A 20,971-nucleotide genomic window follows, 5' to 3' on the forward strand; every position below is an offset into this window, starting at 1 on the left:
TCCTCTAGTGCTCTTTTAAATAACATATATGACCAACGACAGGATCGCCACATTCTTGCGGTTGTGTCTGTTTACGGCATGAGACTCCGAGTTTTGTGACATCAATTTTTTCCACTTCTGGACCACCTTCCATGCATTTGATCAACAGGGCGCTAAAGACACCTGTCGGAAACGCGATCTGTGCAAAATAAGAGCAAAAGGAGGTCGGAATTGAGTGCATTTTATTCAAACCCAGTTCGCCGTTTCGTTCAACTTCGTAGTTCACGCCATACGTTATGCTATACGAGAAGAATGGGAAGGTGAAACTACACGGTATCACCGGTTCAGTCTTCCACAGCATCAGCGCAGCATTGAATATCACGTAAGATTCCTTTTTTTTGTGTATTCTCCGCGCATGCCCTACTAAGTTTCTTGATTGAGTACATAAGGAATTTGAGTGACAAGCGTGGCAGTATTAATTTGGTCGAACGCCATTTAGAGCGCATGAACTGCATGTTTAGGGCAGAGGTGAGTACTTTTATGATGCCTCTTTCGTGAATCACATTTTAAAAAAAAACTAATGCCTCTGTGAGTGATGCGGGAATCCGCCCTAGTGGGTGGTTTCATGTGGCGTCCTACGGATTCACACACACGCCCGAGGCATTGTTGATGAACTTCTCCCTACGTCTTGTATGCACGAAGACAGTGTTTCTCCAGTTCGCTCGAGTTCTTTAATATAACCAACTGCCGCAGAGTAGTAGGGAACATAAAGAAGCACAGACTGCAACTAGAGTTTTGTACATACCGGTTTTTATTTGAACTTTAGTCGTACGGGCCATCGTAAGATAGACACGTCGGTGGCCACAATGACCCCAAAATTGCCTCCAGAGCGTCTTCAAGAAACAGAGGGGTAGGCAAGATGTCCGCCGCGAAAATACTGTCCCGGTCCTAAGTAGTGAGCTCTGTCGTCGAATAAGCTACTTGACATGTAGGCGCGTTTCGCCAGCACCAAAAAACAACGGCATTGACTAATGGTTTGCTTAGAAAAGATTGGTGAAAAAGGCGTCCACTGTTCATCAACATGGGAGAACTGAAAGACGTTCCGTGAAACCGCCCTAGAGCCCAGAGCAGCCGAAGGGATAATAATCATTACATGTTAGCCACAGATAACTGATCGAAGTAACTTCCTTAGAGACATTTGCAGACAATCAAATTATAATTTGCTTTAAAATATATAAAAAAATAATGTCTTACAAAATTAATGCACTAAGTGCGCGCGCATATTTGATCTTAAGCCTTTGCCTTCTAGCTACGACGTGGTTTTGCCGGAAGATTCGATGTGGGGATCCATACTAGAAGACGGCAGCTACACGGGTATGCTCAAGGATGTTCACGAAAAGGTGAGGCGCTACATTTGCCTGTTCCCCAAAGCAGTGAATGGTTTCGTGGAAAGGCAGCTGTAACACAGAGTGCATCAGGTGGTGCTTCGCGGTGATGTTGAACTTGGTGCGTTATTGATGCCTCGATTACGCAAGCGTCGTTGTGCGTAGCGTTCGTCGAAGAATGTTCTGTCAAATATAGCAGTCCAAAAGGGAGGAAAAGTGAAACTTCTCCATTGCAGTCTCACATCATGACCCGCTATTTTACGATTCTGCGGTTTCTTTCATGCCCAAGTGCACGTTCTCTTCTCTTACTGCTACGCGCACAGCGATCGGGTTTCAGCAGGCAAGCATTCGACTCAGAATGGTTTGCCAGGTTTTTTTTTATTTAAACGTCTCCAACCTTCGGCGATGTGGTGGCGTAAGCGAGCTTCCAGAGGCTTGAAGTTCCTTGGGGAAGGACTGAAGGACTGCGGTGCTGATGATCGATGATAAACCTATACAAGCATGTTAACGTACAGGTTGCGTTCACGGAGACTAAAAAACGTGTTTTTACGATATTTATAACAGAGTCATCGGAACAACTGTTTCATCGCGCCAACCGCCGTCAACATGAAATCGCGGAAGCCGCAAGGGAAGAGCAAAAACCGGAAAAAGATCTTTATTTTTGGTTTTGTGTGTGTGTGTTTTTTTTTTTTTTTTTTGGTACGCTCCGTTTTGCTGGAGGCGCGTATAGTCCCTGACGAGGTGAAAATGGCAGGAAGGAGCTTCAGTTGTTCCGCCTCCAGAGCGAGCTTCCTTCGACAACTCTGTAACGATGCAGGCTATTGCTCTGACAACCAGCAGCACCTTTCGGAGCACCTCCGCTCACTCACAGGGAATTGAAGCAACATCCCATAAAACTTGGGCCTCTATGTTCGGTCCAACCCCTGGCTCCTGTCATTTTTCGATACATGATTGACGACGAAACCGCGAGTAAACTGTACGTTTTCCACTACGTTCGGTCAATATCAGTACGTGCATGCGACTGCCCTTTCGAATGGCGTCAGCTACGAAACTGCTCGAAAAACAAAAGCCAGAAATACTTGAAGGTCTATCGGGAGTCAAAGTGTGTATTGACGACCCACTTGTCTGGAATAGAACAGAAGCCGAAGATAACGAACGTCTTTAAGGCAAGTCCAAGCTAGTTCAGGATGTCCACGACTTTCAGACCCCATATTACAGGAAAGAGGCTTAGCGATTGCTAGAGATTATTAACTATTTTGGCAAGTACATACAAAATTTGTCATCAATAAATAAGCTACTACGTAGTTGAAAAAAAAGGTAACAATATGTTTGAGTGGACTGGCTCGCATGAAACTTATTGGGTGGTTTTGAAGACGCTTCTAGCAACCAGCCCAAAGTTCCAACTAGACATGACTTGGTGGCGACCAGTTGCATATGCATCGCGAGCCCTTTTAAGCACCAAATCAAGGTATTACCAGATTGAAAAACAAACTCTGCGAGTCACGCATGGACTGGAGAGATTACATGCAATGGTATACAGAAAGAAAGATTTTGTTAGAACTGATATTGTTTATTTCCTGGACGACGAAAACTGTTGGTGATATGGCTCCTCAATTTCAGTGCCTTTTTTTTCTCACTAATGAGGTAGGCTTATCAATTAAACTTTCTTCCTGGAAATGACCCAACACTGTTAGCAAGTCCAGTGTATTTGGTGAATATTTGGAGCAAAAAGCACGCTATTTACACAAATTACCATAAATTTACACGTTCAGTAATGGATAATTCGTTTAAAATTATCCGAGGTTGTAAAAAATGTGTTTTGGTTTGGTCATGCTCGCATAAGCGTGTAGCCAACCTCGAAAACACCCATCACTCCCGGTGACGACCGCAGCATTGCCTGCTATCGAAGCATCTGAATGCTTGGGGTCACACCTATAAGGGACCGTGCTGACAAATCCCGCGGAAATAAACATGTCTCGGAGACAGATATGCACCAAAACCAATTACGCCATGTCGCAGGACGGTGCGAAGCCCGCGCTTACCTTGTTCGCTGCCATTGATCGTGGTCGATGGCAATGCGGCTTTTCTCATGTAGCCCATGTTCTTATTTATTTTAGGGTCTTGATAACAGTTTTTAGACACCGCAAATAAAGTTATGGGTCCCATTACTCGTTTTAAACAATTACAATTGATATAAAAAGCGTGTCCTCGATCTGAACACGTGAATAGCAGTTGGTTTCTTTTTGGCTTCAACCCTTCAAGTGCAAGCGAAGATGCCGCCACTTCCCATGCACTCCCCTCGGAATTTACGGCGCTTCGTGGTGGACGCCATATTAAAACTTTACATTAGTGTTGCTGCCTCTTTAGGTCATCTTTAAGAGAGCTGACAGAAAGTATCTGGCCACGGCGCAACACCGATGTACGCTGGAAGATAGAGCCGGTTTGCTTTCGTTGCTTTTGTTTGGTCGGAGAAATTCTGGCAGCAACGCACGTTTAAAATGGCGCCGATTTTGTTTTGGGTTGATGGGACGCGAGAAGCTTTGCGGTTTGCGAGCACATGTAGCAAAGACGTGACCGGACAAGTGCCCCTGCGATGTTCCCGGAAGACGGAAACTATCATTCGTAATCGTCTTGTGTGCTTTGAAAGCGAATGGAGTCACAGGGTCCAGGAGTGCTCAACCACAAGCAAGGTTCACGACAGCGCTGCGTTGACTTCGGCGATCTAGTTCTGTTTGGTGCAACACGGCGAGCGACGAAGAGCAGAAACGTTCGTATTGTGTGGTGCGGTGCTTGGAAATAGAAACCTACACTAACCCGGAGCTCAAATTGGTTGCTGTGGGGTTGTGGTTCAACGGGTTCAGTCTCGTCGTCGTCAGCTGATCCGGTGCAGCTGGTCCGGCAGTACGCAGCGAGCGTTTTTAAAAGTAAATATTCCTTCGTTACGTTTCGAGATACGGAAGATTTCCGATGCATGCTGTGAGTAAAAAGCTGCGGGCGTTTCCAATAAAATTACGTCGTTTTAATTGAACAATGAACTCCGAATTGTTGTCCGAAATCTACCGTTTTTATGCTTCGTGTTGTTGGAATGCGTTTGCACAGCGACGCGCACCACTTGAGCAGATGATTCGGTTTTGCAAACGACCGGTTATACAGAATTTCAGGGAAACTTAAGTCACCACCAATATTTTTGTGTAAATATAGTGTGAGCTTGTTGACCTCATATTGCGGTGTGAATAAATTAGGGCAAGACTTCCTACCTGTCCCCAGATGCATGAACTGAGACGATTTTTTTTTACGTAATGAATATAGTGCTTTTTCTTTATTTTGGGAAGAGGCGCTGGTGCATTTATTATGGTAGAATCAGTTGAGAGTTGAGAAATTTGAAGAGCGAGCAAGCTTTCCCCAATTTCGTTTGCGAGGCCATTCCGATCAACGGAATAGCCTAGCAGACGACGCTCCCATCAGAAAGGGCTTTGTGCGCAGGCGCTTAATCTCTCCCGTGTCGCCGCAGGCCTCCGCGGCACGGCACTGGCCGTCCCGGCAGTGCCGTGCCGCGGAGGCTTTCCCCAAACGAAATTGGGGAAAGCTAAAATGGGCTCGCACTGTATACGTACCTTTGCACGTAGCTACGTCCGGCGCTTGGAGACTGTATACTGTGTATAAAAGACATCGAATGAGAACAAACGCGTCCTGTGTGCTCTCAATTCGGCTGAAAGGCTCGCGGCTCGCTGGGCTCGTCTCGCCTGTTCTCGACTGTTGGCCGCCATGTTTTATAAAGAACACGCTCAGTCGTGTTTCGCGGAAGGCAGACACGGTGTATCGTGTTAAAGTTTACACGGCACCTGATGTGTAGATGAATAACACACATGGCTGCTGGTATAATGAACACGTTTTGATGTGTCCACTATGGGACAAGTTTACACCTCTGGGCGTGTTATTTTTGCTAACAGTGTAGTTGTTCCTGATATGTATTCAAGAGCGCTTCTGAAATGTAAAAAGGAAGTTCATTCATACAGAGATGTTGAAATATTTGCTATAGGAATTGAATACAGCACGGCCAATTTATACACACCAGAATGGCTACTAGCCAATATGGCTAATGATGAAACTTGCGCTCAGGTGATCCATAGTGCTTAAGATTAGCATTTAGTACAAGGCATGTACGCGGCCTTTGAGGCAGAGGTAACTGTAGTTGATGAATTTTTTTTTCAGGGCATGAAAGTCGCCATTGCTTCCATCATGAGGAACGACATTCTCGGGAGTCTGTAGCACACACCTCGGAGTCAATACATGCACTGCAAAAGCAATGAAGCTAGTGCGTTGGCTTGGAATCAATGAAGACAACAAGTATTGTTCAGCGACGCCCAATCTTTCAGCAATACCCGTATATCCTGCCAAGTCATCTACTTAATATGAGACCGGCTTCCGACCTCACATGGAGTCTAATTTGTGTTGACATTTCAAGTCCGCTGACTGCTCTTACCTCCTATCTTTTGACACATTCTCCAACTTTCGGATGTAAAAAAAACTTTGCGGAACAAAGTACCGGCTGTGGTGGAGAAGTTTCACAGTATGCTCTACAGACATGGAAACCACTTGAGGCGTGCAGGTAGCATGCCACGGTTTTCAACGCTAATTCCAGTAATTCGTTTGCAAGTACGACTTTGTCCACTCTACATCAAGCCCACATTTTCAGTTTTGAATATTTGAAAAAAAACACGTCTTAAGATAGTTAAAAAAATTTGAAGAGAGCTGTTGAAGCAAACGAAAATGGGTGGCTGAGATTGTAAATTACAGATCTATACGACTAGATGATGGCAGTGTCCGAACGAGCTGCTTAAGTGTCAAAAATTAAGGTTCCTCATTCCCTTGTTTTAACCAGAAGCTCCACTATGAGTACACAAGCCTACTCATAACACCCATTGAAGATCTACACAATTGTCTGTCAGTGAAAATAAAGTCGTAAGGATCCCGGACAATCGGGGAGAGCACCGAAAAGCTCAGGTGGAACGAAGCGCAGCGCATCGTTCTTATCTGTCCAGTGCCGAAGGTAGAAACGCGTTGCGACGAAACCAGATGCACCCCGTCCCTCTCACGAGGATTTTATCCAGCAGGATAATCACTCTGAAGCACATAACACAACACACACTTTACTTTCCTCTGGCCCAGCACGTGGACATGAAGGAACTAACGTTCAAGTGCCTCTGTCTAGAAGCGTCACAAGAGGCAGCCGTGTGAATACAGGGCTGTCGTATACATCCATGAACATTCCTCTCCGAAAATCAACACGTGTACGAGAGCCAGCCCAATGGCTGTGTAGGCGACAATTACAAACAACATTATTGAATTCAATTATTTCACCCTCACTTGTAGCGAAAGGGAAATGTAAAGGTCCTGGCTAGTGCTCTGGCGAATTGCGGCACCGTATGCAATGTCTCCGCGGAATCACAGGGTATTGAAGCAAGAGCACACTGCAACTTAATCCTCTTTCTTCGATCCAACTTTCTGACTGCTGCCATTATTTGACACAACATCTTCAGCGTCTCGTACACCTCCAGCACGCGAGCACTGTCAAAGCAACGGCGACCAATTAGCGTGCACACTTTCCGGGCCTCTCTTCCACTGGTCACTTTTATGTTTTCCCGTATTTTGATCGAGCATGTTTGTTCTCTTGGTTTATACTTTTTTATCATGTGTACCAAAGTGAACACCTCTGTGGTTGTTTTTGGACACATGAAGTAAAGATTTATTATTTATATTATTATTATTATTATCAAAGAGCAACGGAGGCATGGAGCGCGTCCTCAAGGCTGCGAGTTGAAAGGACAGGCCCTGCCGTTCTCATTTACCCATCGTGTCCGTCGAATTAGAATTCTATGCTTCCATATGCAAATTTATCTCTCACAATCGTATTGTAAGCTAATAACTTTCCGTTAGCCGGTGTGTTCTGTAGATTGTCTCTAATATAACCAAGCTTTCTAAAAGCAGCAGGTGTAATGTTATCTACGTGTCTTGGGCAGTTGAAACGCTCGTCGATTCTCAGCTTAAGATAATTGTGGTGATCTACCTCAGCGAAATTATAACCCTGAATATCATGCTGAAAAGAAAGTCGCTTCTTTTTATTCATGTTTGTAAGGAAGAGAGTTTTTTTTTTAAGATTCAAGGACATCTTCCAATGATCGTACAAATCCTGTATTTAATGTAAACTCGTATTGAGTTCAATTTGATCGTCAGTACATGATATATCCTTAAATCATACGCACTCATCCGCAGAGAATGGCATGCTCACGACCGGTACAACAGTAGAAGCAATATCGTTGACGTAGATTAAAAAATAGAGGCCCCAGGACACTTCAGATACCGCACAAGTCACATCTAGCATCTTTGAGCGGCCAGCGCCAGACTCCACGCATTGGTTACGGACATTTAATTATGAGTCGATACATTTTACTCTGAATGCGTCAAGACCAACACTTTCCAATTTATATAGCAAGCTCCCGTGTGATACTTTATCAAAAGCCTTGATGAAGTCAAGTAATATACTATCTACTTGACCGGAATTATAAAAAGTGACTGTATTTTTATGCACTGTGCTAACTAGCTGATTCAGTTTACGAGTACCCTTTTTGATATTTATGTTGAAACAGTGTCATTAAATTATTGTTATAGAGAAAGTCATTGGTCATATTCTAAATAACGTGCTCTAATAGCTTACACAATGAACGTGTCAGCGAAATCGGCCTGAAACTGCTCAAAGACAAACGTTCACCTTTTTTTAACAGCGTCACAATTTGTGCCTGGAGCCAATCATTCGGCAGAACAGCGGATGAATATGAGTCTCGGAAAACCACTGTTGAAAAGTTAGCTAAGGACTCTGCGAAACGACGCGAAAATGCGTAGGGCAGCCTATCATGAAAAACAATGTTTTTTTCCAAGTTTACTACCATCAAAAAATTTCCAGAGTGAGCTATAAAATCAGCGTTCAGAAGTGACGACACAAAGATTTCACGCCCATATGTTTAGTGTCAGAGAAAAATACTGAAAGTAATGATTAAAATGACGAGTGATCTTTGGCTCATCAGCAACCACCATTTTTCCAACATATATATTAATTATTGGTTTTCTTCTGTTGCTCATAATGCTCCAAAGCCTCTAGCGTTCGTTTTTAAGGATATTAGTGAGAGTAATAAAAATAATAATCACACCCTTGTTTAATATGTCTTCCTAACTCATCCAGCATGTTCTCAGGGCGACCGTTATTATCACGTTTTGCCTCTTTCAGATGTTTATCCTTTGTTTTAAACGAATTATATTTCGGTTAATTTAGGGGTTGGACTTTCTTACGCGCTTGATTTTGCTCGGGATAAACTGATCAAGACAAATGTGGTAAATTGTCTTAAATTTGTTCCATAAACATTGATATGTAAATCATTAATACTATCAAATTGTAATTCACTGCAGTTACAAGTCTTTCCCCTTTAGATTTTGAGAAGTCTTTAAAGGTTTTAAGTGCGCTTTTTCTTAAGAATGTTGTTTCGCCAAATTGCAACGGAATAAAAAAGCTTACGATCAGAAATACCATCTGCTACACTAACCGTATCATCAGATATACATCTGTCTAGGAAGAAAATATCAAAATGAGCACCTTGATCCCCGATCCCGCCTGTTTCGATTATAACTTGATATAGATCATGAGCAAACATAACGTGAAAATAACCTCACTGTGCTGACACAAATCTGCTGACAAACGAGCCCAATTTATAATTGGAAGGTTGAAATCCCAATAACTGCAAGCTTATTGTTCCGGCTGAGAGACATGGTTGTACAGCTGGTTTAGAACGTCAAGTTGTGAATTAGGCGTGCTCTGTAAACACCGTATAAAACAATGGTGGTGCCCCAACAATGCAGCTTCATATACGAGCTCTGATTTTCCTCAATTTGCTCTAAAAGCTAGGTATGGATAGTACTTTTCTATATTACAGCATCTCTACCACGTGCGCGGCAGTCTCAATGGAATATCTTGCGATATGGGGGAACAAGACTGCCATCGCTCATATTATCATGTATTCATGTTTCCGTTATCGCAGTGACATGTGCATCGTAATTTAATAAAAGAAGTTCAAGTTTATCAGTTTTGTTTACGATGCTCTGCGCATTTAAGTTTTAAAGGTTATTCATCAGAACGTGGGCTGCGATCGTGGCAGCGAAACACGGGGGTTAGCAACGTCATCCCAGACATACCATTCTTCCCCAAGTAGCACATCACGCCGGGTTGGGGATGGGGCGGTATTGGCCTGCCGGGATACCGATACCGGCCAGTACCGGAAACGCCCCAAGGGGCGACATCGGCCGGGCCCAATGCCGGAATCCGGCCGGTACCGGGAACTTATTGGGAAACCGGGATGCCGGGAATACGGGATGTTCCCAGCGAGCTCCCGACACAGATCCCCGGCATGGAACCGGTGGTACGGTAGGAAACCATCAGTGTGCCAGCGTGTTTCCGGGTCAGAGCCAGTCCAATTGCGGATTAGTCCCAGCGTAAAAACAGATCAGTGCCAGCGTAATTGCGGGTCAGTGCCTGCGAAATTGCGGATCAGCACCAGCGTATGCGTCATTCAGTGTACCCAGCATAGAACCAGCAGAATGCTAGCTGTGTCAGGCTTTAAAGCCCAGGAATGACATCCTACTGCATTTTTGAACAGCTAACTTCTCAGTAGATCAAACTGACTTAAATGTGGAAATGCTAAATTTCTCAGTCCGAACTATTTTATTGGTTTTCATATTTTTTATAGGTGCTGACCGTTTTTAACATGTTTTTCGGACTTGAATTGAAAAAAGCCGGTTTCGTATTTGTGCAATTTTAAGAAACAATTCTGTGTGAACAATTGACTTTCTCCGTGTATACAGTATACTCATGGCAATTATTGTATACTCGTTGAGACGACATGTCCCATTCATTGTCGCCCAGATGCATATTGTGGGTAGTACAAGAAGGGAACATACAAAATTTTTTTTACCGTGACGTTCTTTATTGTGACTCGTGCATCCATAGCAGCTAGCTCCTCAGCCAGAGTGTCCCTCATCGTCAAAGGCGGTTGGAACCACCAGTGGAGTGTCCGTCTTTTTAACTCTATTGCCCTTGCCCGCCTCCCTGCCCGTCAGCCACTTCGGCACCGCGTCCACGCTGCACGAGTGCAACTTTGTATGGCACCTGTAAAGAGAATTGTCAGATCATACAGATTAGTTGAGGGATAGGGGAAGCCAATATCTTGCATATTAGCTACACACAAGGTGCTGTTCACACACTGCAGTTTGTGAGCATTTCCTTTGTGTAAATATAGGTCCCTCACCAAGCCTGCAATTCAAAGGTGACAGAAAGAGAGCACCACAGAGGTGGAGATTGTGGGTTTGGCTACCACGCTAAGGTGCAGATTCTATGGAGGCACGCAACATCCTATTAATGTGAAATGGGGGGCGAGACGGGGCGGAGGGCGAGAATGGGTGGGGCGCAGAGACAAGTGGCTAAAAAAAAGAGAAAAACTTCCCCAACTGACACTCTACAGACCAAGACCTCTAAATGGTCGTCATTAGATTTTCAACCTGGAAACTAACAGGATAACAAGACAAGACCAACAAAAACCTTTTTTCACAGTTCCTTCAAAACGCTGATTTTCAGTATGAAGGTTCCGAGAATGCTAACACAGGAGATATTCATAATAAAAAATGCAAATCGAATTAAAAAAAAAAAACAAAAAAAAACGACAGGAATTGACGACTTAAATTTTGCATATTGCAAGACTTAACGGGAAACTGATGCTGTTCTGTATTTGAGGAAGAACACCAAAATCGTCTTGATATGGCCTCCAGGATCACGAATATCGAGTTTATTTTTTTCAATCTGGTGCATGGAGGCTGCAGAAATTAATTTCTAAAGTACAGCTGAAGCCCCTTCTTCCCGGGGCGTGACGTCATGCTGGGAGTTTTCGGAATTTCTGCTTTCGCTCATCTTCAGCTCATGTAAAACCTATGCACGTGAACTCTTGAATTTGTAAAAAGCTCAGAAATAGACGCCACAACTGGCGTCAGTGTGGAAAAATACAACTGGCAAGCTTGCAATTGCACGCGCCGCCCACACGAGCGACACGTGCTTGGCGCCCCAAAGATCCTAGTACGACGTCACGACTGCTCTGAGGCTTTTCGTGTTTTCTCGCGTCTAGTTACACCTTCGGGGAAAACGAAAGCGATATTCAGATTCACAGGACAAAAATATGCCAGAAGTTACCTATAAGTCGTTTTTTTGTCAAGAAGTGTTTCAGTTTCCCTTTAATTGTCAACATATTTCAAAGATTGTGCTTGTCTATTGAGCTCCAATAGAGATACCATCAATTTAATAGCTAGTAAAGAATATGCATTACCGATGACCACCTTACACATCATGGCGTCCTTGAACCTTGACTTTCCTTGGTAGCCCAGAAGGGCCGGAGAACTGCTCCTGGACTTGCTTTGAGAACAGGCGTCCCACCACCTCTCGCACCACCTTCTGCAGGTTCTTGCTGTCTCCTAGAGACACGAGCTGCTCCTCCTAAAAAGACAAAATGTGTTCTCAATATGTCAATAAAGTTATTTATATGCAGATACAATGGTATGAACATGTCTCAAGTAAGAGAATGTGAATGCCCAAGTAAATGCAGCAAGCCACACTATACATGCATCAAAAGGTTACAATATTTACTAGAGAGAGAATAAAAAATATTAGAATATATGGCAACTCTATCTGTCTTAGACGAAACCAGAAAGATTAAAATATTTCCCTCCATACTCCGCTACATCTCATTAGTCAGTCAAATTCGTTGCAACGTTCAAATTGTGCAAACGTTTTGATGGATCCTCTTTGCCCATCAGCATCCACTCGGTGATTTCAATAATGTATGTGGTTCTCAAAACAGTGCATTCAAGACCCTGCACATCTTGACTTTGTTAAAGCTTAGTCTAGCTGCCGGCTAGTCACCCTGCAAATTTATCACCTATTTTACAACTTTACGAAGACTGGAATTGAAAAAGGCATAAAAAGGCAGGAATTGACCAAAACCGTCATCATAGTTGCAAAAAATGGCAACAGCAGCACAGTATGAGTAGTTACCTTTCCATATTTTTGTTTAGTGCTGACTCAGTGGTGGCCCTGTAGGCCAATGAACCAACTTACTCAGCTCAAGCTTGCCTCCTGTAATAATCGCTTGTGCGACTACCGTATGCTATGCCTGGAGACACAGCTGCGCATGCACTCACACCCCCTGAAGAAAGTGGCAGATGCAATGACAGTTACTCTTTCACCTTGGAAATTTTGATTTCCTCTCATAGGGTGACCTTCGGTTAGGACTGGTTAACATCTCATTTTGGAAATGCACTACTAATATAACGTAAAGATGGAGTTAATTAAGATTTATCTGGCAACCCCTTACAAATTTGTTTGGGCATACGCATATGGTGGGCAGACTCAAAAGCAATTTTAGACCAGGCTAAAAGTTATTTTCAAGCATGTACCTTTACTTCTGTAGCAGATGCCGAAAGCACAAATGAATTTATCGCCCTAAATATTTAGATCTCTTGACTATAGCCTCAAGTGAGAACCGGAACAAAACCAAAAGAAGCCCAATATATACTACAGCATCTCGATCCTTCTGTCAAGCAAGCATTAAACACAAAAAGCACGCAGGCAGGTTTGTGCGTGCTCCGCACATATACTCACGGCGAGAGTTGTTGCAGGTGCGGAATTTAACTTCTAAGGATAAAACGGGCAGAAGTGTCGTAGCAAATCAGCATGATTTATGATTATTTGCAGGCCGACATATTGTAAGCACCCAAAGGCAAATGTGTTGGGCGATTTTACTTCCCCCGTTGTGAAAAAATGCCATTCAATGAGGATGCACATGAAGGCCTCTTGTCTACACGACCTTCGGGTGGAAAGAACTGTTCAAAAATGTAATGATGCACAAATATTTAATTTTTGGTGGCCACCGTCCATCATTTCTCCCTTCAGTAGCCTCGATGAAACGCAGTTTAACAATTGCAAAAACTTTACGCAGGCTACTAAAGCTGACTTACAAAACGTGCAACTGGCGTTGTGTCACCTTGACACAATTCTATTGCAGGGTTCAGTTTAAGGGTACCCCTTGCAATAAATAGCCTTCCATTGTGCATTGGCTGTTCATGCACTCTGCTGTTATAAATAACAGAAGGCCCGTAATGAAGGTAGCGCAACTTACTCATTTTTAATTTGCCACCGACTGTGCTTAAAACATAGTTTGGGTGGGCATCCATTTGAAATATTACGGTAAAAGGCCCAAGTTAAACCACAAAGTAAAAATCGCAGCCTTATACCCGTCACTATTGTGAAAAAGAGGACACATAAATACCGGCAGTGTCCTGTTGGTGAAGTTCTTCAGCTGCGCTTCTGCAGCACTAAGCTGTCCCATGTTGCGGAGAGGCATCAGGAACAGCTCGGGTGGTTCAGGCCTCGCCAGTTCCTGGGGCGTCGCCTGTTCCCCGGGCCTCGCCTGCTCTCCCTGGTGCTTGAAAGACACCACGTGCCCGAGCACCTGCCCAACAGACTTGCAGTTCCCTGTTCTGCTGCTGTAGGTGCCCATTCTGGATGTGCAGGTCTATCACGGCCTAAGCAGCTGAGCGTCGAAGGCTGCAAGGTAACCAAGGCATAAGAAAGCATTATCCATTTTGCTGATCAACATTATGCACCGATGATGCGAAGAAACTTTTTCAGAAACTTGGGTTTCGGGAAGTTTCAGAAGAATGCTTGAACCTTCAGGTGTTTCGGATGGTTTGGGTAGCTTAGGAACAGTTGCCAGACACAGTGAGTGTTTCAAATTTTTGTAAAAATTTAAGAGACGTTATAATTTGTATGCAATATTCATAAATTTAATTTAAAAAAATGTGTTAATCAAATAAACTTTCTAAAAAGGAGACAGGGCCCCAATTTTCAGAACTTCACAGTTTTGGCTTGTATGGTCAAAATGAATGCTCCCACAAAGTTTTATGATGTTTTTTGACAATCAAAGGAAATAAAAATACTGATTCGTCGGCGACGCACGCGAGACGCGCTGCGCTTGGCTGCGATAAGCACCAGTTTAAAAATCTGATATATAGGTCCGTGCCTATTAGGCCTAGCTTGGTGCCTGTACCCTTGTTTGAACGGCCATTTTCTGGGCTTTCAGGACGGCCTTTTTTTTAAACTATCAACCGTCTAAGAATAGGAGAGAATCCCGTTAAGAACACTTGCCCTGGTATAGAAAACAAAATTGGCTGCAAGCGGCTGCTCTGTGGTCACATGATACCACTCACCTAGGCATATGACGCTTTAGAATGAATTGGCACTTCCAAGTAAAGCACAGGTCATCAATTGTGCCCCTTGTTAAATAGCAGAAGTTCCCAATACAACTTTGTTTTCTATCGTTTCACTTGCAGCATACAGTGTGTAACAGATGATCCACCTTTCTTCGGTTCTGGTAGCAGACGACGCAATGGCGTCTTGTTTCCCGCAGCAAATGACACTCTAGGGCAGACAAACCCTCCCTATTTACTTACGTTAGCAGGCGACGTGTCTGTTAAAGAAAAGTCAGCTCCCTCAGTACAAGCCTGACGAGATCTCAATCTCACAAAGCACCAAAATCGGGCCATTGGTACAACATTTCAAGGTACAAACAGAAGCTGCACAGCACGGCGCCGAAGCGAACTTGCTGCACCTAAAAACAAGCATCTAAGCTGTCCGTCTAAAACCTCTCCAGAGTAGGACAGCACCACAGTCGTTCTTGGCAGCATGCAATGCTTTCCCACAGCATTACGAGAAAGTTTTGTGACCAGTAGCGTATTGAAGGACTCGGTCACTACTGTAATTGTGCATGTGTAACTACGAAGATTATGGAGCTAACTAAATTGAGCAACTGCACGCAAGCTAATCTGGTCAAGCATGCTAACAGAGGGCAGATCAAAAAGGTGTGCTAGCACATTATCAGGACTTTAGGTGAAAAGGAAGAGTACAAAATAATACTTACTGCAGTTCTGCAAACTTGATGCTCTGAACGAAGGCCAGTCAGGGTCTGGTGCTCGGCCCGCTCGCACACGAGACAGGATGTCCGCCCCAAACATTTTGCTTGGCCTCACGCCGTTGTTTCATACTCACATCGAACCACAACAGAGGGACGGGCGCCACCGTTATTTCGTCATTCTCTTCGATGAACAGTACTCCTCCTCACTAGAATAAAAGGCGTGGTCAGACATGATGTTCATTCAAGTTACTTCAAACTGTCACGTCTTCGCAACCTTTAGCATATATTATAATAACTCCATGGCTATATCCCCATGCACGGCCACAATGAAACTCGACGGCGTCGCATTCCGGTATACGCCAAGTAATAAAAGTAGCATTAAAAGAGAAAAACGATGCTCATTTCGCATAAAGGTCTGTTTACACCATGCTTTGTAGCTTTTTACTTGCAACGGTTTCGTGATACCGAGGTTTCGTGCAAATAGCTTATTTACATCCAGTTTTTCAAGCAATGGCGTTTCGACTATACTCCGTTCATTTTTAAGCTGAGACTAGAAGCTCCGCCTTCAACGCAAGCTTTCTGCCCTTGCTAACACAAGTGCGATCACGCAGGCACGCGCAACCAAAGCACTGCAGAAGCCAGCGAGCTCGCACTGAAGGCTGAGATTCTAGTCTCAGCTTAGGGGCGAACGGAGTATACATTCCTTGCATATGACGGCACGCTAGGTAAGGACGGGGCCCTGTGCCATGCCGGTGGTGGACTTCACAATGCGCGGTTGTGCTTACCAAGGCGTAGGATGCCGCTAACTACCTGGACATACCGTAGAATACCGTGCATCCGCCCATTCCACATTAAGCACCCATTACCAAATTTGTGAGATCTGAGGAAATACGCACAGTACATTTATATGTAAAATTGACAACCGGACAAGCACCCATCCCCCATTTTTTTGCGATTATTTCCAAAGTTTGAGTGCACGCTTGCCCGGTATTTAACGGTACACTGTATTTTCATAGAAGGAACCTAGTTTTGTTTGATGTGAACTCGGAAAAACGAGCCGAGCTTACGATGATGATGTTTAGCCAGTACGTGCGGAATTTTTCAGCATTGGTGCGATTGCGCTACGAGCAGAAAGTTTCGATATACTGCTAAGTTATAATGCAAAAAAAATGTTGTGTCGAAAAAAAAAAAAAAAGTTGTATTGCGTGCCGCAAAATTTGACGAGCGGCTCTAGGAGTCGCCTGTAGAAAAATTGTTAAGACTTTGCGAAGTATGGCAAACAATGCAAGGTTACCGCCATAATCTAAAACCTGATGCAAGGATAAATAAAATAACGGACAAGCGTCTCGCGGACGGCACAAACCGATGCCCCGCCAGCAGCGTCTCGGCGAGCTAGCATGCCTCCACCAGCACGGCGCGGTCGCCCCCGGAGACCGCCTTGATCACCGGACACCGCGCGGTGCCAGCCACCAGTGCTAAACCCCCCCCCCACACACACACACACTCACGGATTAAGCGCGACGATGGGATGACGAGCTTGCGGGACGGTGAGACGACGCTCCTGACGCCCGACTCCTACTTCTATCTTCTCCCCTCACCCTACCCCAAATCAGTGACAAATGCGCCTAGCGCGCGTACACGATTGACTCTATCCCCCCCCCCCCCCCCTTAATTTCACTTCAACACTTACAACAACACACGGAGGCCACTGCCGACCGGTCACCGTCTCGCCGGGCTAGCGGCGCGACATTCGTCCATACTCGGCCGGGAGCCCCGAAGGTGCGCTCGAAGCGTGGAAACAGCGCGATGCGACGAAAGGCAAAGGGCATCTACACTACGAACGGGCAGAAGCCGATGCAAAAACGTGCGCGAACGTAAACAGAAAAGTGCCGCCGCTCGCCACTACGAAATAATACGCGGCCGCATCCTTTTCCTGCTGCTCGTAATTTCTCTTACTTGACGGCTACTCCGTCTTGCGGGACATGCCGACGAAACGATCGTCGGGATACGGCGAAGGGCCGTCAACACCGTCGAGTCAACCACCAGCAAGCGTTGTTGAGCGGAAGTTGGTTCACTAGGCCTACATACGACGAAACCGACAGAACACGAACATCAAAATCAAAGCACAGGCGGTAACTTCGAGCGACTTCTGCCCCGCATAGATTTACATGCAGCGCTTTCACTCGCCACCACGGTCACATACAATTTGTCAACCCTGGAGCCACCGTACCTGAACCATGCCGCGAACCACGCCAACGTCCCGCTCGCCATTTGTGTTTGCTCACCTTGTCCGGCTTTGGATTGGATGCTGGATCGGCTTTCTAGCAAAGTCTATCAACAGCTGGCTCGATGCTGGATGAGGTGTTTTCTAGTCCAAACACGAATTCGCAAATATATAATTATGCTACTGTGCTACTCTAAAAAAAAAAAAAAAAAAAAAAAAAGAAAACGCGGGCAGGAAGAAATACGCGACGTTTCGACGGAGTGCCCTCTGGGAACTAGTTGGCCACTCAGTTTCAGTTTCGATTGAGCAGTTTCCTTTCATGCTATCACGCCGTGACCGAATGCGCCGCTTGAGTTTTCGATTATCTGACTTTTCACGAATGTACAATACATTCGAAAGTACAATACATTCATTCATCGGGTTTATATAACTGTAGGGAAAAATAAATTATGTCTTAACGTCGGGGTCACCGTTAATCAAGTAGTAACAATCAACATTTTTGAACCGAAACTGTTAAAAAGCGAGGGCAGACGCTATGAAAGCGGTGGCAGCGCGTGCAACTGGGTGGATCGCTTACTGAGGCCGACCGCTCAACGACCGCTTGCGCGGAGCTCTCGGCATCTGCCTGGGCAAAGGGCTGGATCGCGCATCCCCACTTGGTCACTGCAGCTGCAGCGCGAGAGTGAAGCCACCGATCGGCGATTTTGCATGTTGAAAAATCGCGTTTTTGGAGCGTTGCGGAGGCTGGTGGCAACATGCTGAAGACATGTTTTCTACTCGTTCGTACTCATTCGTCGAAGAAGCTCTTTAAACCCCTGTGTAAGCCCTGAGACTTGCCGTTGAGAACATGTGGAAATGTTTACGGAAGCGCAGTGCCGCAGTAAAAATGCCCAACTCATCGAAAGCAAGTTTCGCCGCCACGATGCAACGCGCGGGTCACGAGTGACCCGCGCGTTGTATCATTGGGCTTTTTCCATAATGCAACGTGCGGGACCCTTGTGACGTCACACGTGACGTCAATTGTGACGTCATTATAGGGAATGTCCCATAATGCAATGCGCGGGTCACGAATGAGACCGCACATTGCATTATAGGACGTTTCCCATAACTCAACGCGTGGTTACGCCGACGGCGACGTTGGCGTCGCCGACCCGTGCGTTGCATAATGAGACGCTTCCCATAATGCAATGCGCGGGTCACAAATGAGACGGTGCGTTGCATTATGGGACGTTTTCCATAACGCAGCGCGCGGTTACGCCGACGGCGATGTTGGCGTCGCCGTCGCCGACCGCGCGTTGCATCATGTGACACTTCCCATAATGCAACGCGCGGGACCCTCATGACGTCACATACGCCGTCATTATGGGAAACGTCCCATAATGCAATGCGCGGGTCACAAGTAAGACCCGCGCGTTGCATTATGGGACGTTTCCCATAATGCAACCCGCGGTTACGCCGACGGCGACTGCGACGGCGATGCCGCTCAAGCCGGAAACGGGCGTCTAAGAGCTGCTCTCTAAAAAATTAATAGATGTAAACCAAATTAAATTTTCATTCCACAGCCATGTTTGATACCGTCTTTTTTAACAAAACTGAAATAAGCCTTTGTTAACTGGTTTAAGGATGACGCGGCGTTAATACTAGGCCAAGGATAATATTAGGTGTCATCTTTTAGCATATTGAAGACATATGTCCAACATAATGGTTATTTGTAACCATCATATAGTTTCTATATCAGCGAAAAAGCCATGTCGGTTACATATCAAAACTTGCATGGCTCGAATGGCATGTGAAAGCAGGGAAAAAATGTTGTCGGTCAGTCACCGAAAACTTCGTGGCTGAACTGGCCGGTGATTACAGAAAGAAAACGATATCGGCCAGTCGCCGGAAACTCCATGGCTAGACTGGCCGCCGACTACAGCAAGAAAACGATGTCGGCCAGTCACCAGAAACTCCATGGCTAGACTGGCCAGTGACTACAGCAAGAAAACGATATCGGCCAGTCACCGGAAACTCCATGGCTAGACTGGCCGGTGACTACAGCAAGAAAACGATGTCGGCCAGTCACCGGAAACTCCATGGCTAGACTGGCCAGCGACTACAGCAAGAAAACGATATCGGCCAGTCACCGGAAACTCCACGGCTAGACTGGCCGGTGACTACAGCAAGAAAACGATGTCGGCCGGTATCGGGAACTTTCCGGCTGGCGCTGGCCAGTTTAGACAACGAGACCCCGATATCGGCCGGGATCGGTTTCTTACCGGCGTCCCTGGCCGGGATCAGCCGTACAGCTCCCGGTACTGGCCGACGTAATCCCAGTATCGGCCGACATGGTGTGCTACCTGGGTCGTTCATGCGAAGCGTATCGCGTACCTAAAATACCTTTTTCAGCCGCCCTTCATGAGTCTTGGTGCTCAAGCAAAGTGACTGACGTTTCGATACGCTGTTTTGTGGAGGTCGTTGGGAATATTTATGCGTGTATAATTCAGTTTTGTTAGAGAACCCTAATTACTTCAGAAGAAAAGCAATTGGTGGAAGCTTGAGAAAGTAATCGTTTCTTTACTAATTACTTCAAAATGTCAAAACAACTCATGTTGCCCCTGGTTTGGAAACGAATGTTTTGTACTGCCCATTCTTGAATTAGAATCAACAAATTATAAAATAATTGTGTTCTTCATTCGCCTATAGTCGTAAAGCATCCTCCTGGTGGAGACAGCGAATGTCGCTCTCTTGCAAAGCGGCTGTTTAAGAGAGATGAGAAAGGTCACCTTTTTCAGACTGAGTTTGTTCTAAATTCAAACCCCCAAACACTTTTAAAAATTATCACCCACTCAAGAAAACAACAACAAGCGTAGTAGTAGTGTTCCCCTTTTACGAGGTAGTACCGGCAATGCATCGAACCCAAATGAAGTGGCGGACATGCTTGCTCAGCATTTTATGCCATGTTTCTCTTCTGGAACTAACACGTATTCTGCTGTGAAATGAAAAAAATACTTCTGTTTTTTTTTGTTTTTTTTTTAGTTTGTTCCAACAGATGAGCTTGAGAGAAATCAATGCATACAGGAGATGAAGTCGACGCTATCTGCTGGCGCAGACGGAATACCAAGCTTTATTTTAAAAAGATGTGCTCATCTTTTAACTCCGGTATTGCTTCATATCTGTAACCTGTCGCTACAACGGTCAGATTCCCGTCGATAAGGAAGCACTGAGTGATAGTTCCGATATTTAAATCAAGCCTTAGCACAATTGTCAGCAACTATCGTCCTTACAAATACTTCCGTAAAAAAATGTCCTGAGCAACACAGATTCTTGAAGGGAAAGTCGGT

The 20,971-nt window shown here is 45.1% G+C and overlaps 1 protein-coding gene across 1 annotated transcript; it reads right to left on the reverse strand.

Moving 5' to 3' along the window:
• Window positions 1–10,371: 10,371 nt before the first annotated feature.
• On the reverse strand, window positions 10,372–15,133 carry LOC121048110. Its single transcript, XM_040504031.1, has 3 exons — window positions 13,778–15,133; window positions 11,795–11,946; window positions 10,372–10,575 (listed from the first exon to the last, which is right to left on the reverse strand). Exons 1-3 carry the CDS (start codon window positions 14,006–14,008, stop codon window positions 10,428–10,430), a joined length of 531 nt encoding a protein of 176 aa, XP_040359965.1. The 5' UTR covers window positions 14,009–15,133; the 3' UTR covers window positions 10,372–10,427.
• Between the last annotated feature and the right edge of the window lie 5,838 nt (window positions 15,134–20,971).

This window comes from Ixodes scapularis, unplaced genomic scaffold (genome assembly GCF_016920785.2).
Source record: "Ixodes scapularis isolate PalLabHiFi unplaced genomic scaffold, ASM1692078v2 PGA_scaffold4__175_contigs__length_147842914, whole genome shotgun sequence".
NCBI lineage: Eukaryota > Metazoa > Arthropoda > Arachnida > Ixodida > Ixodidae > Ixodes > Ixodes scapularis.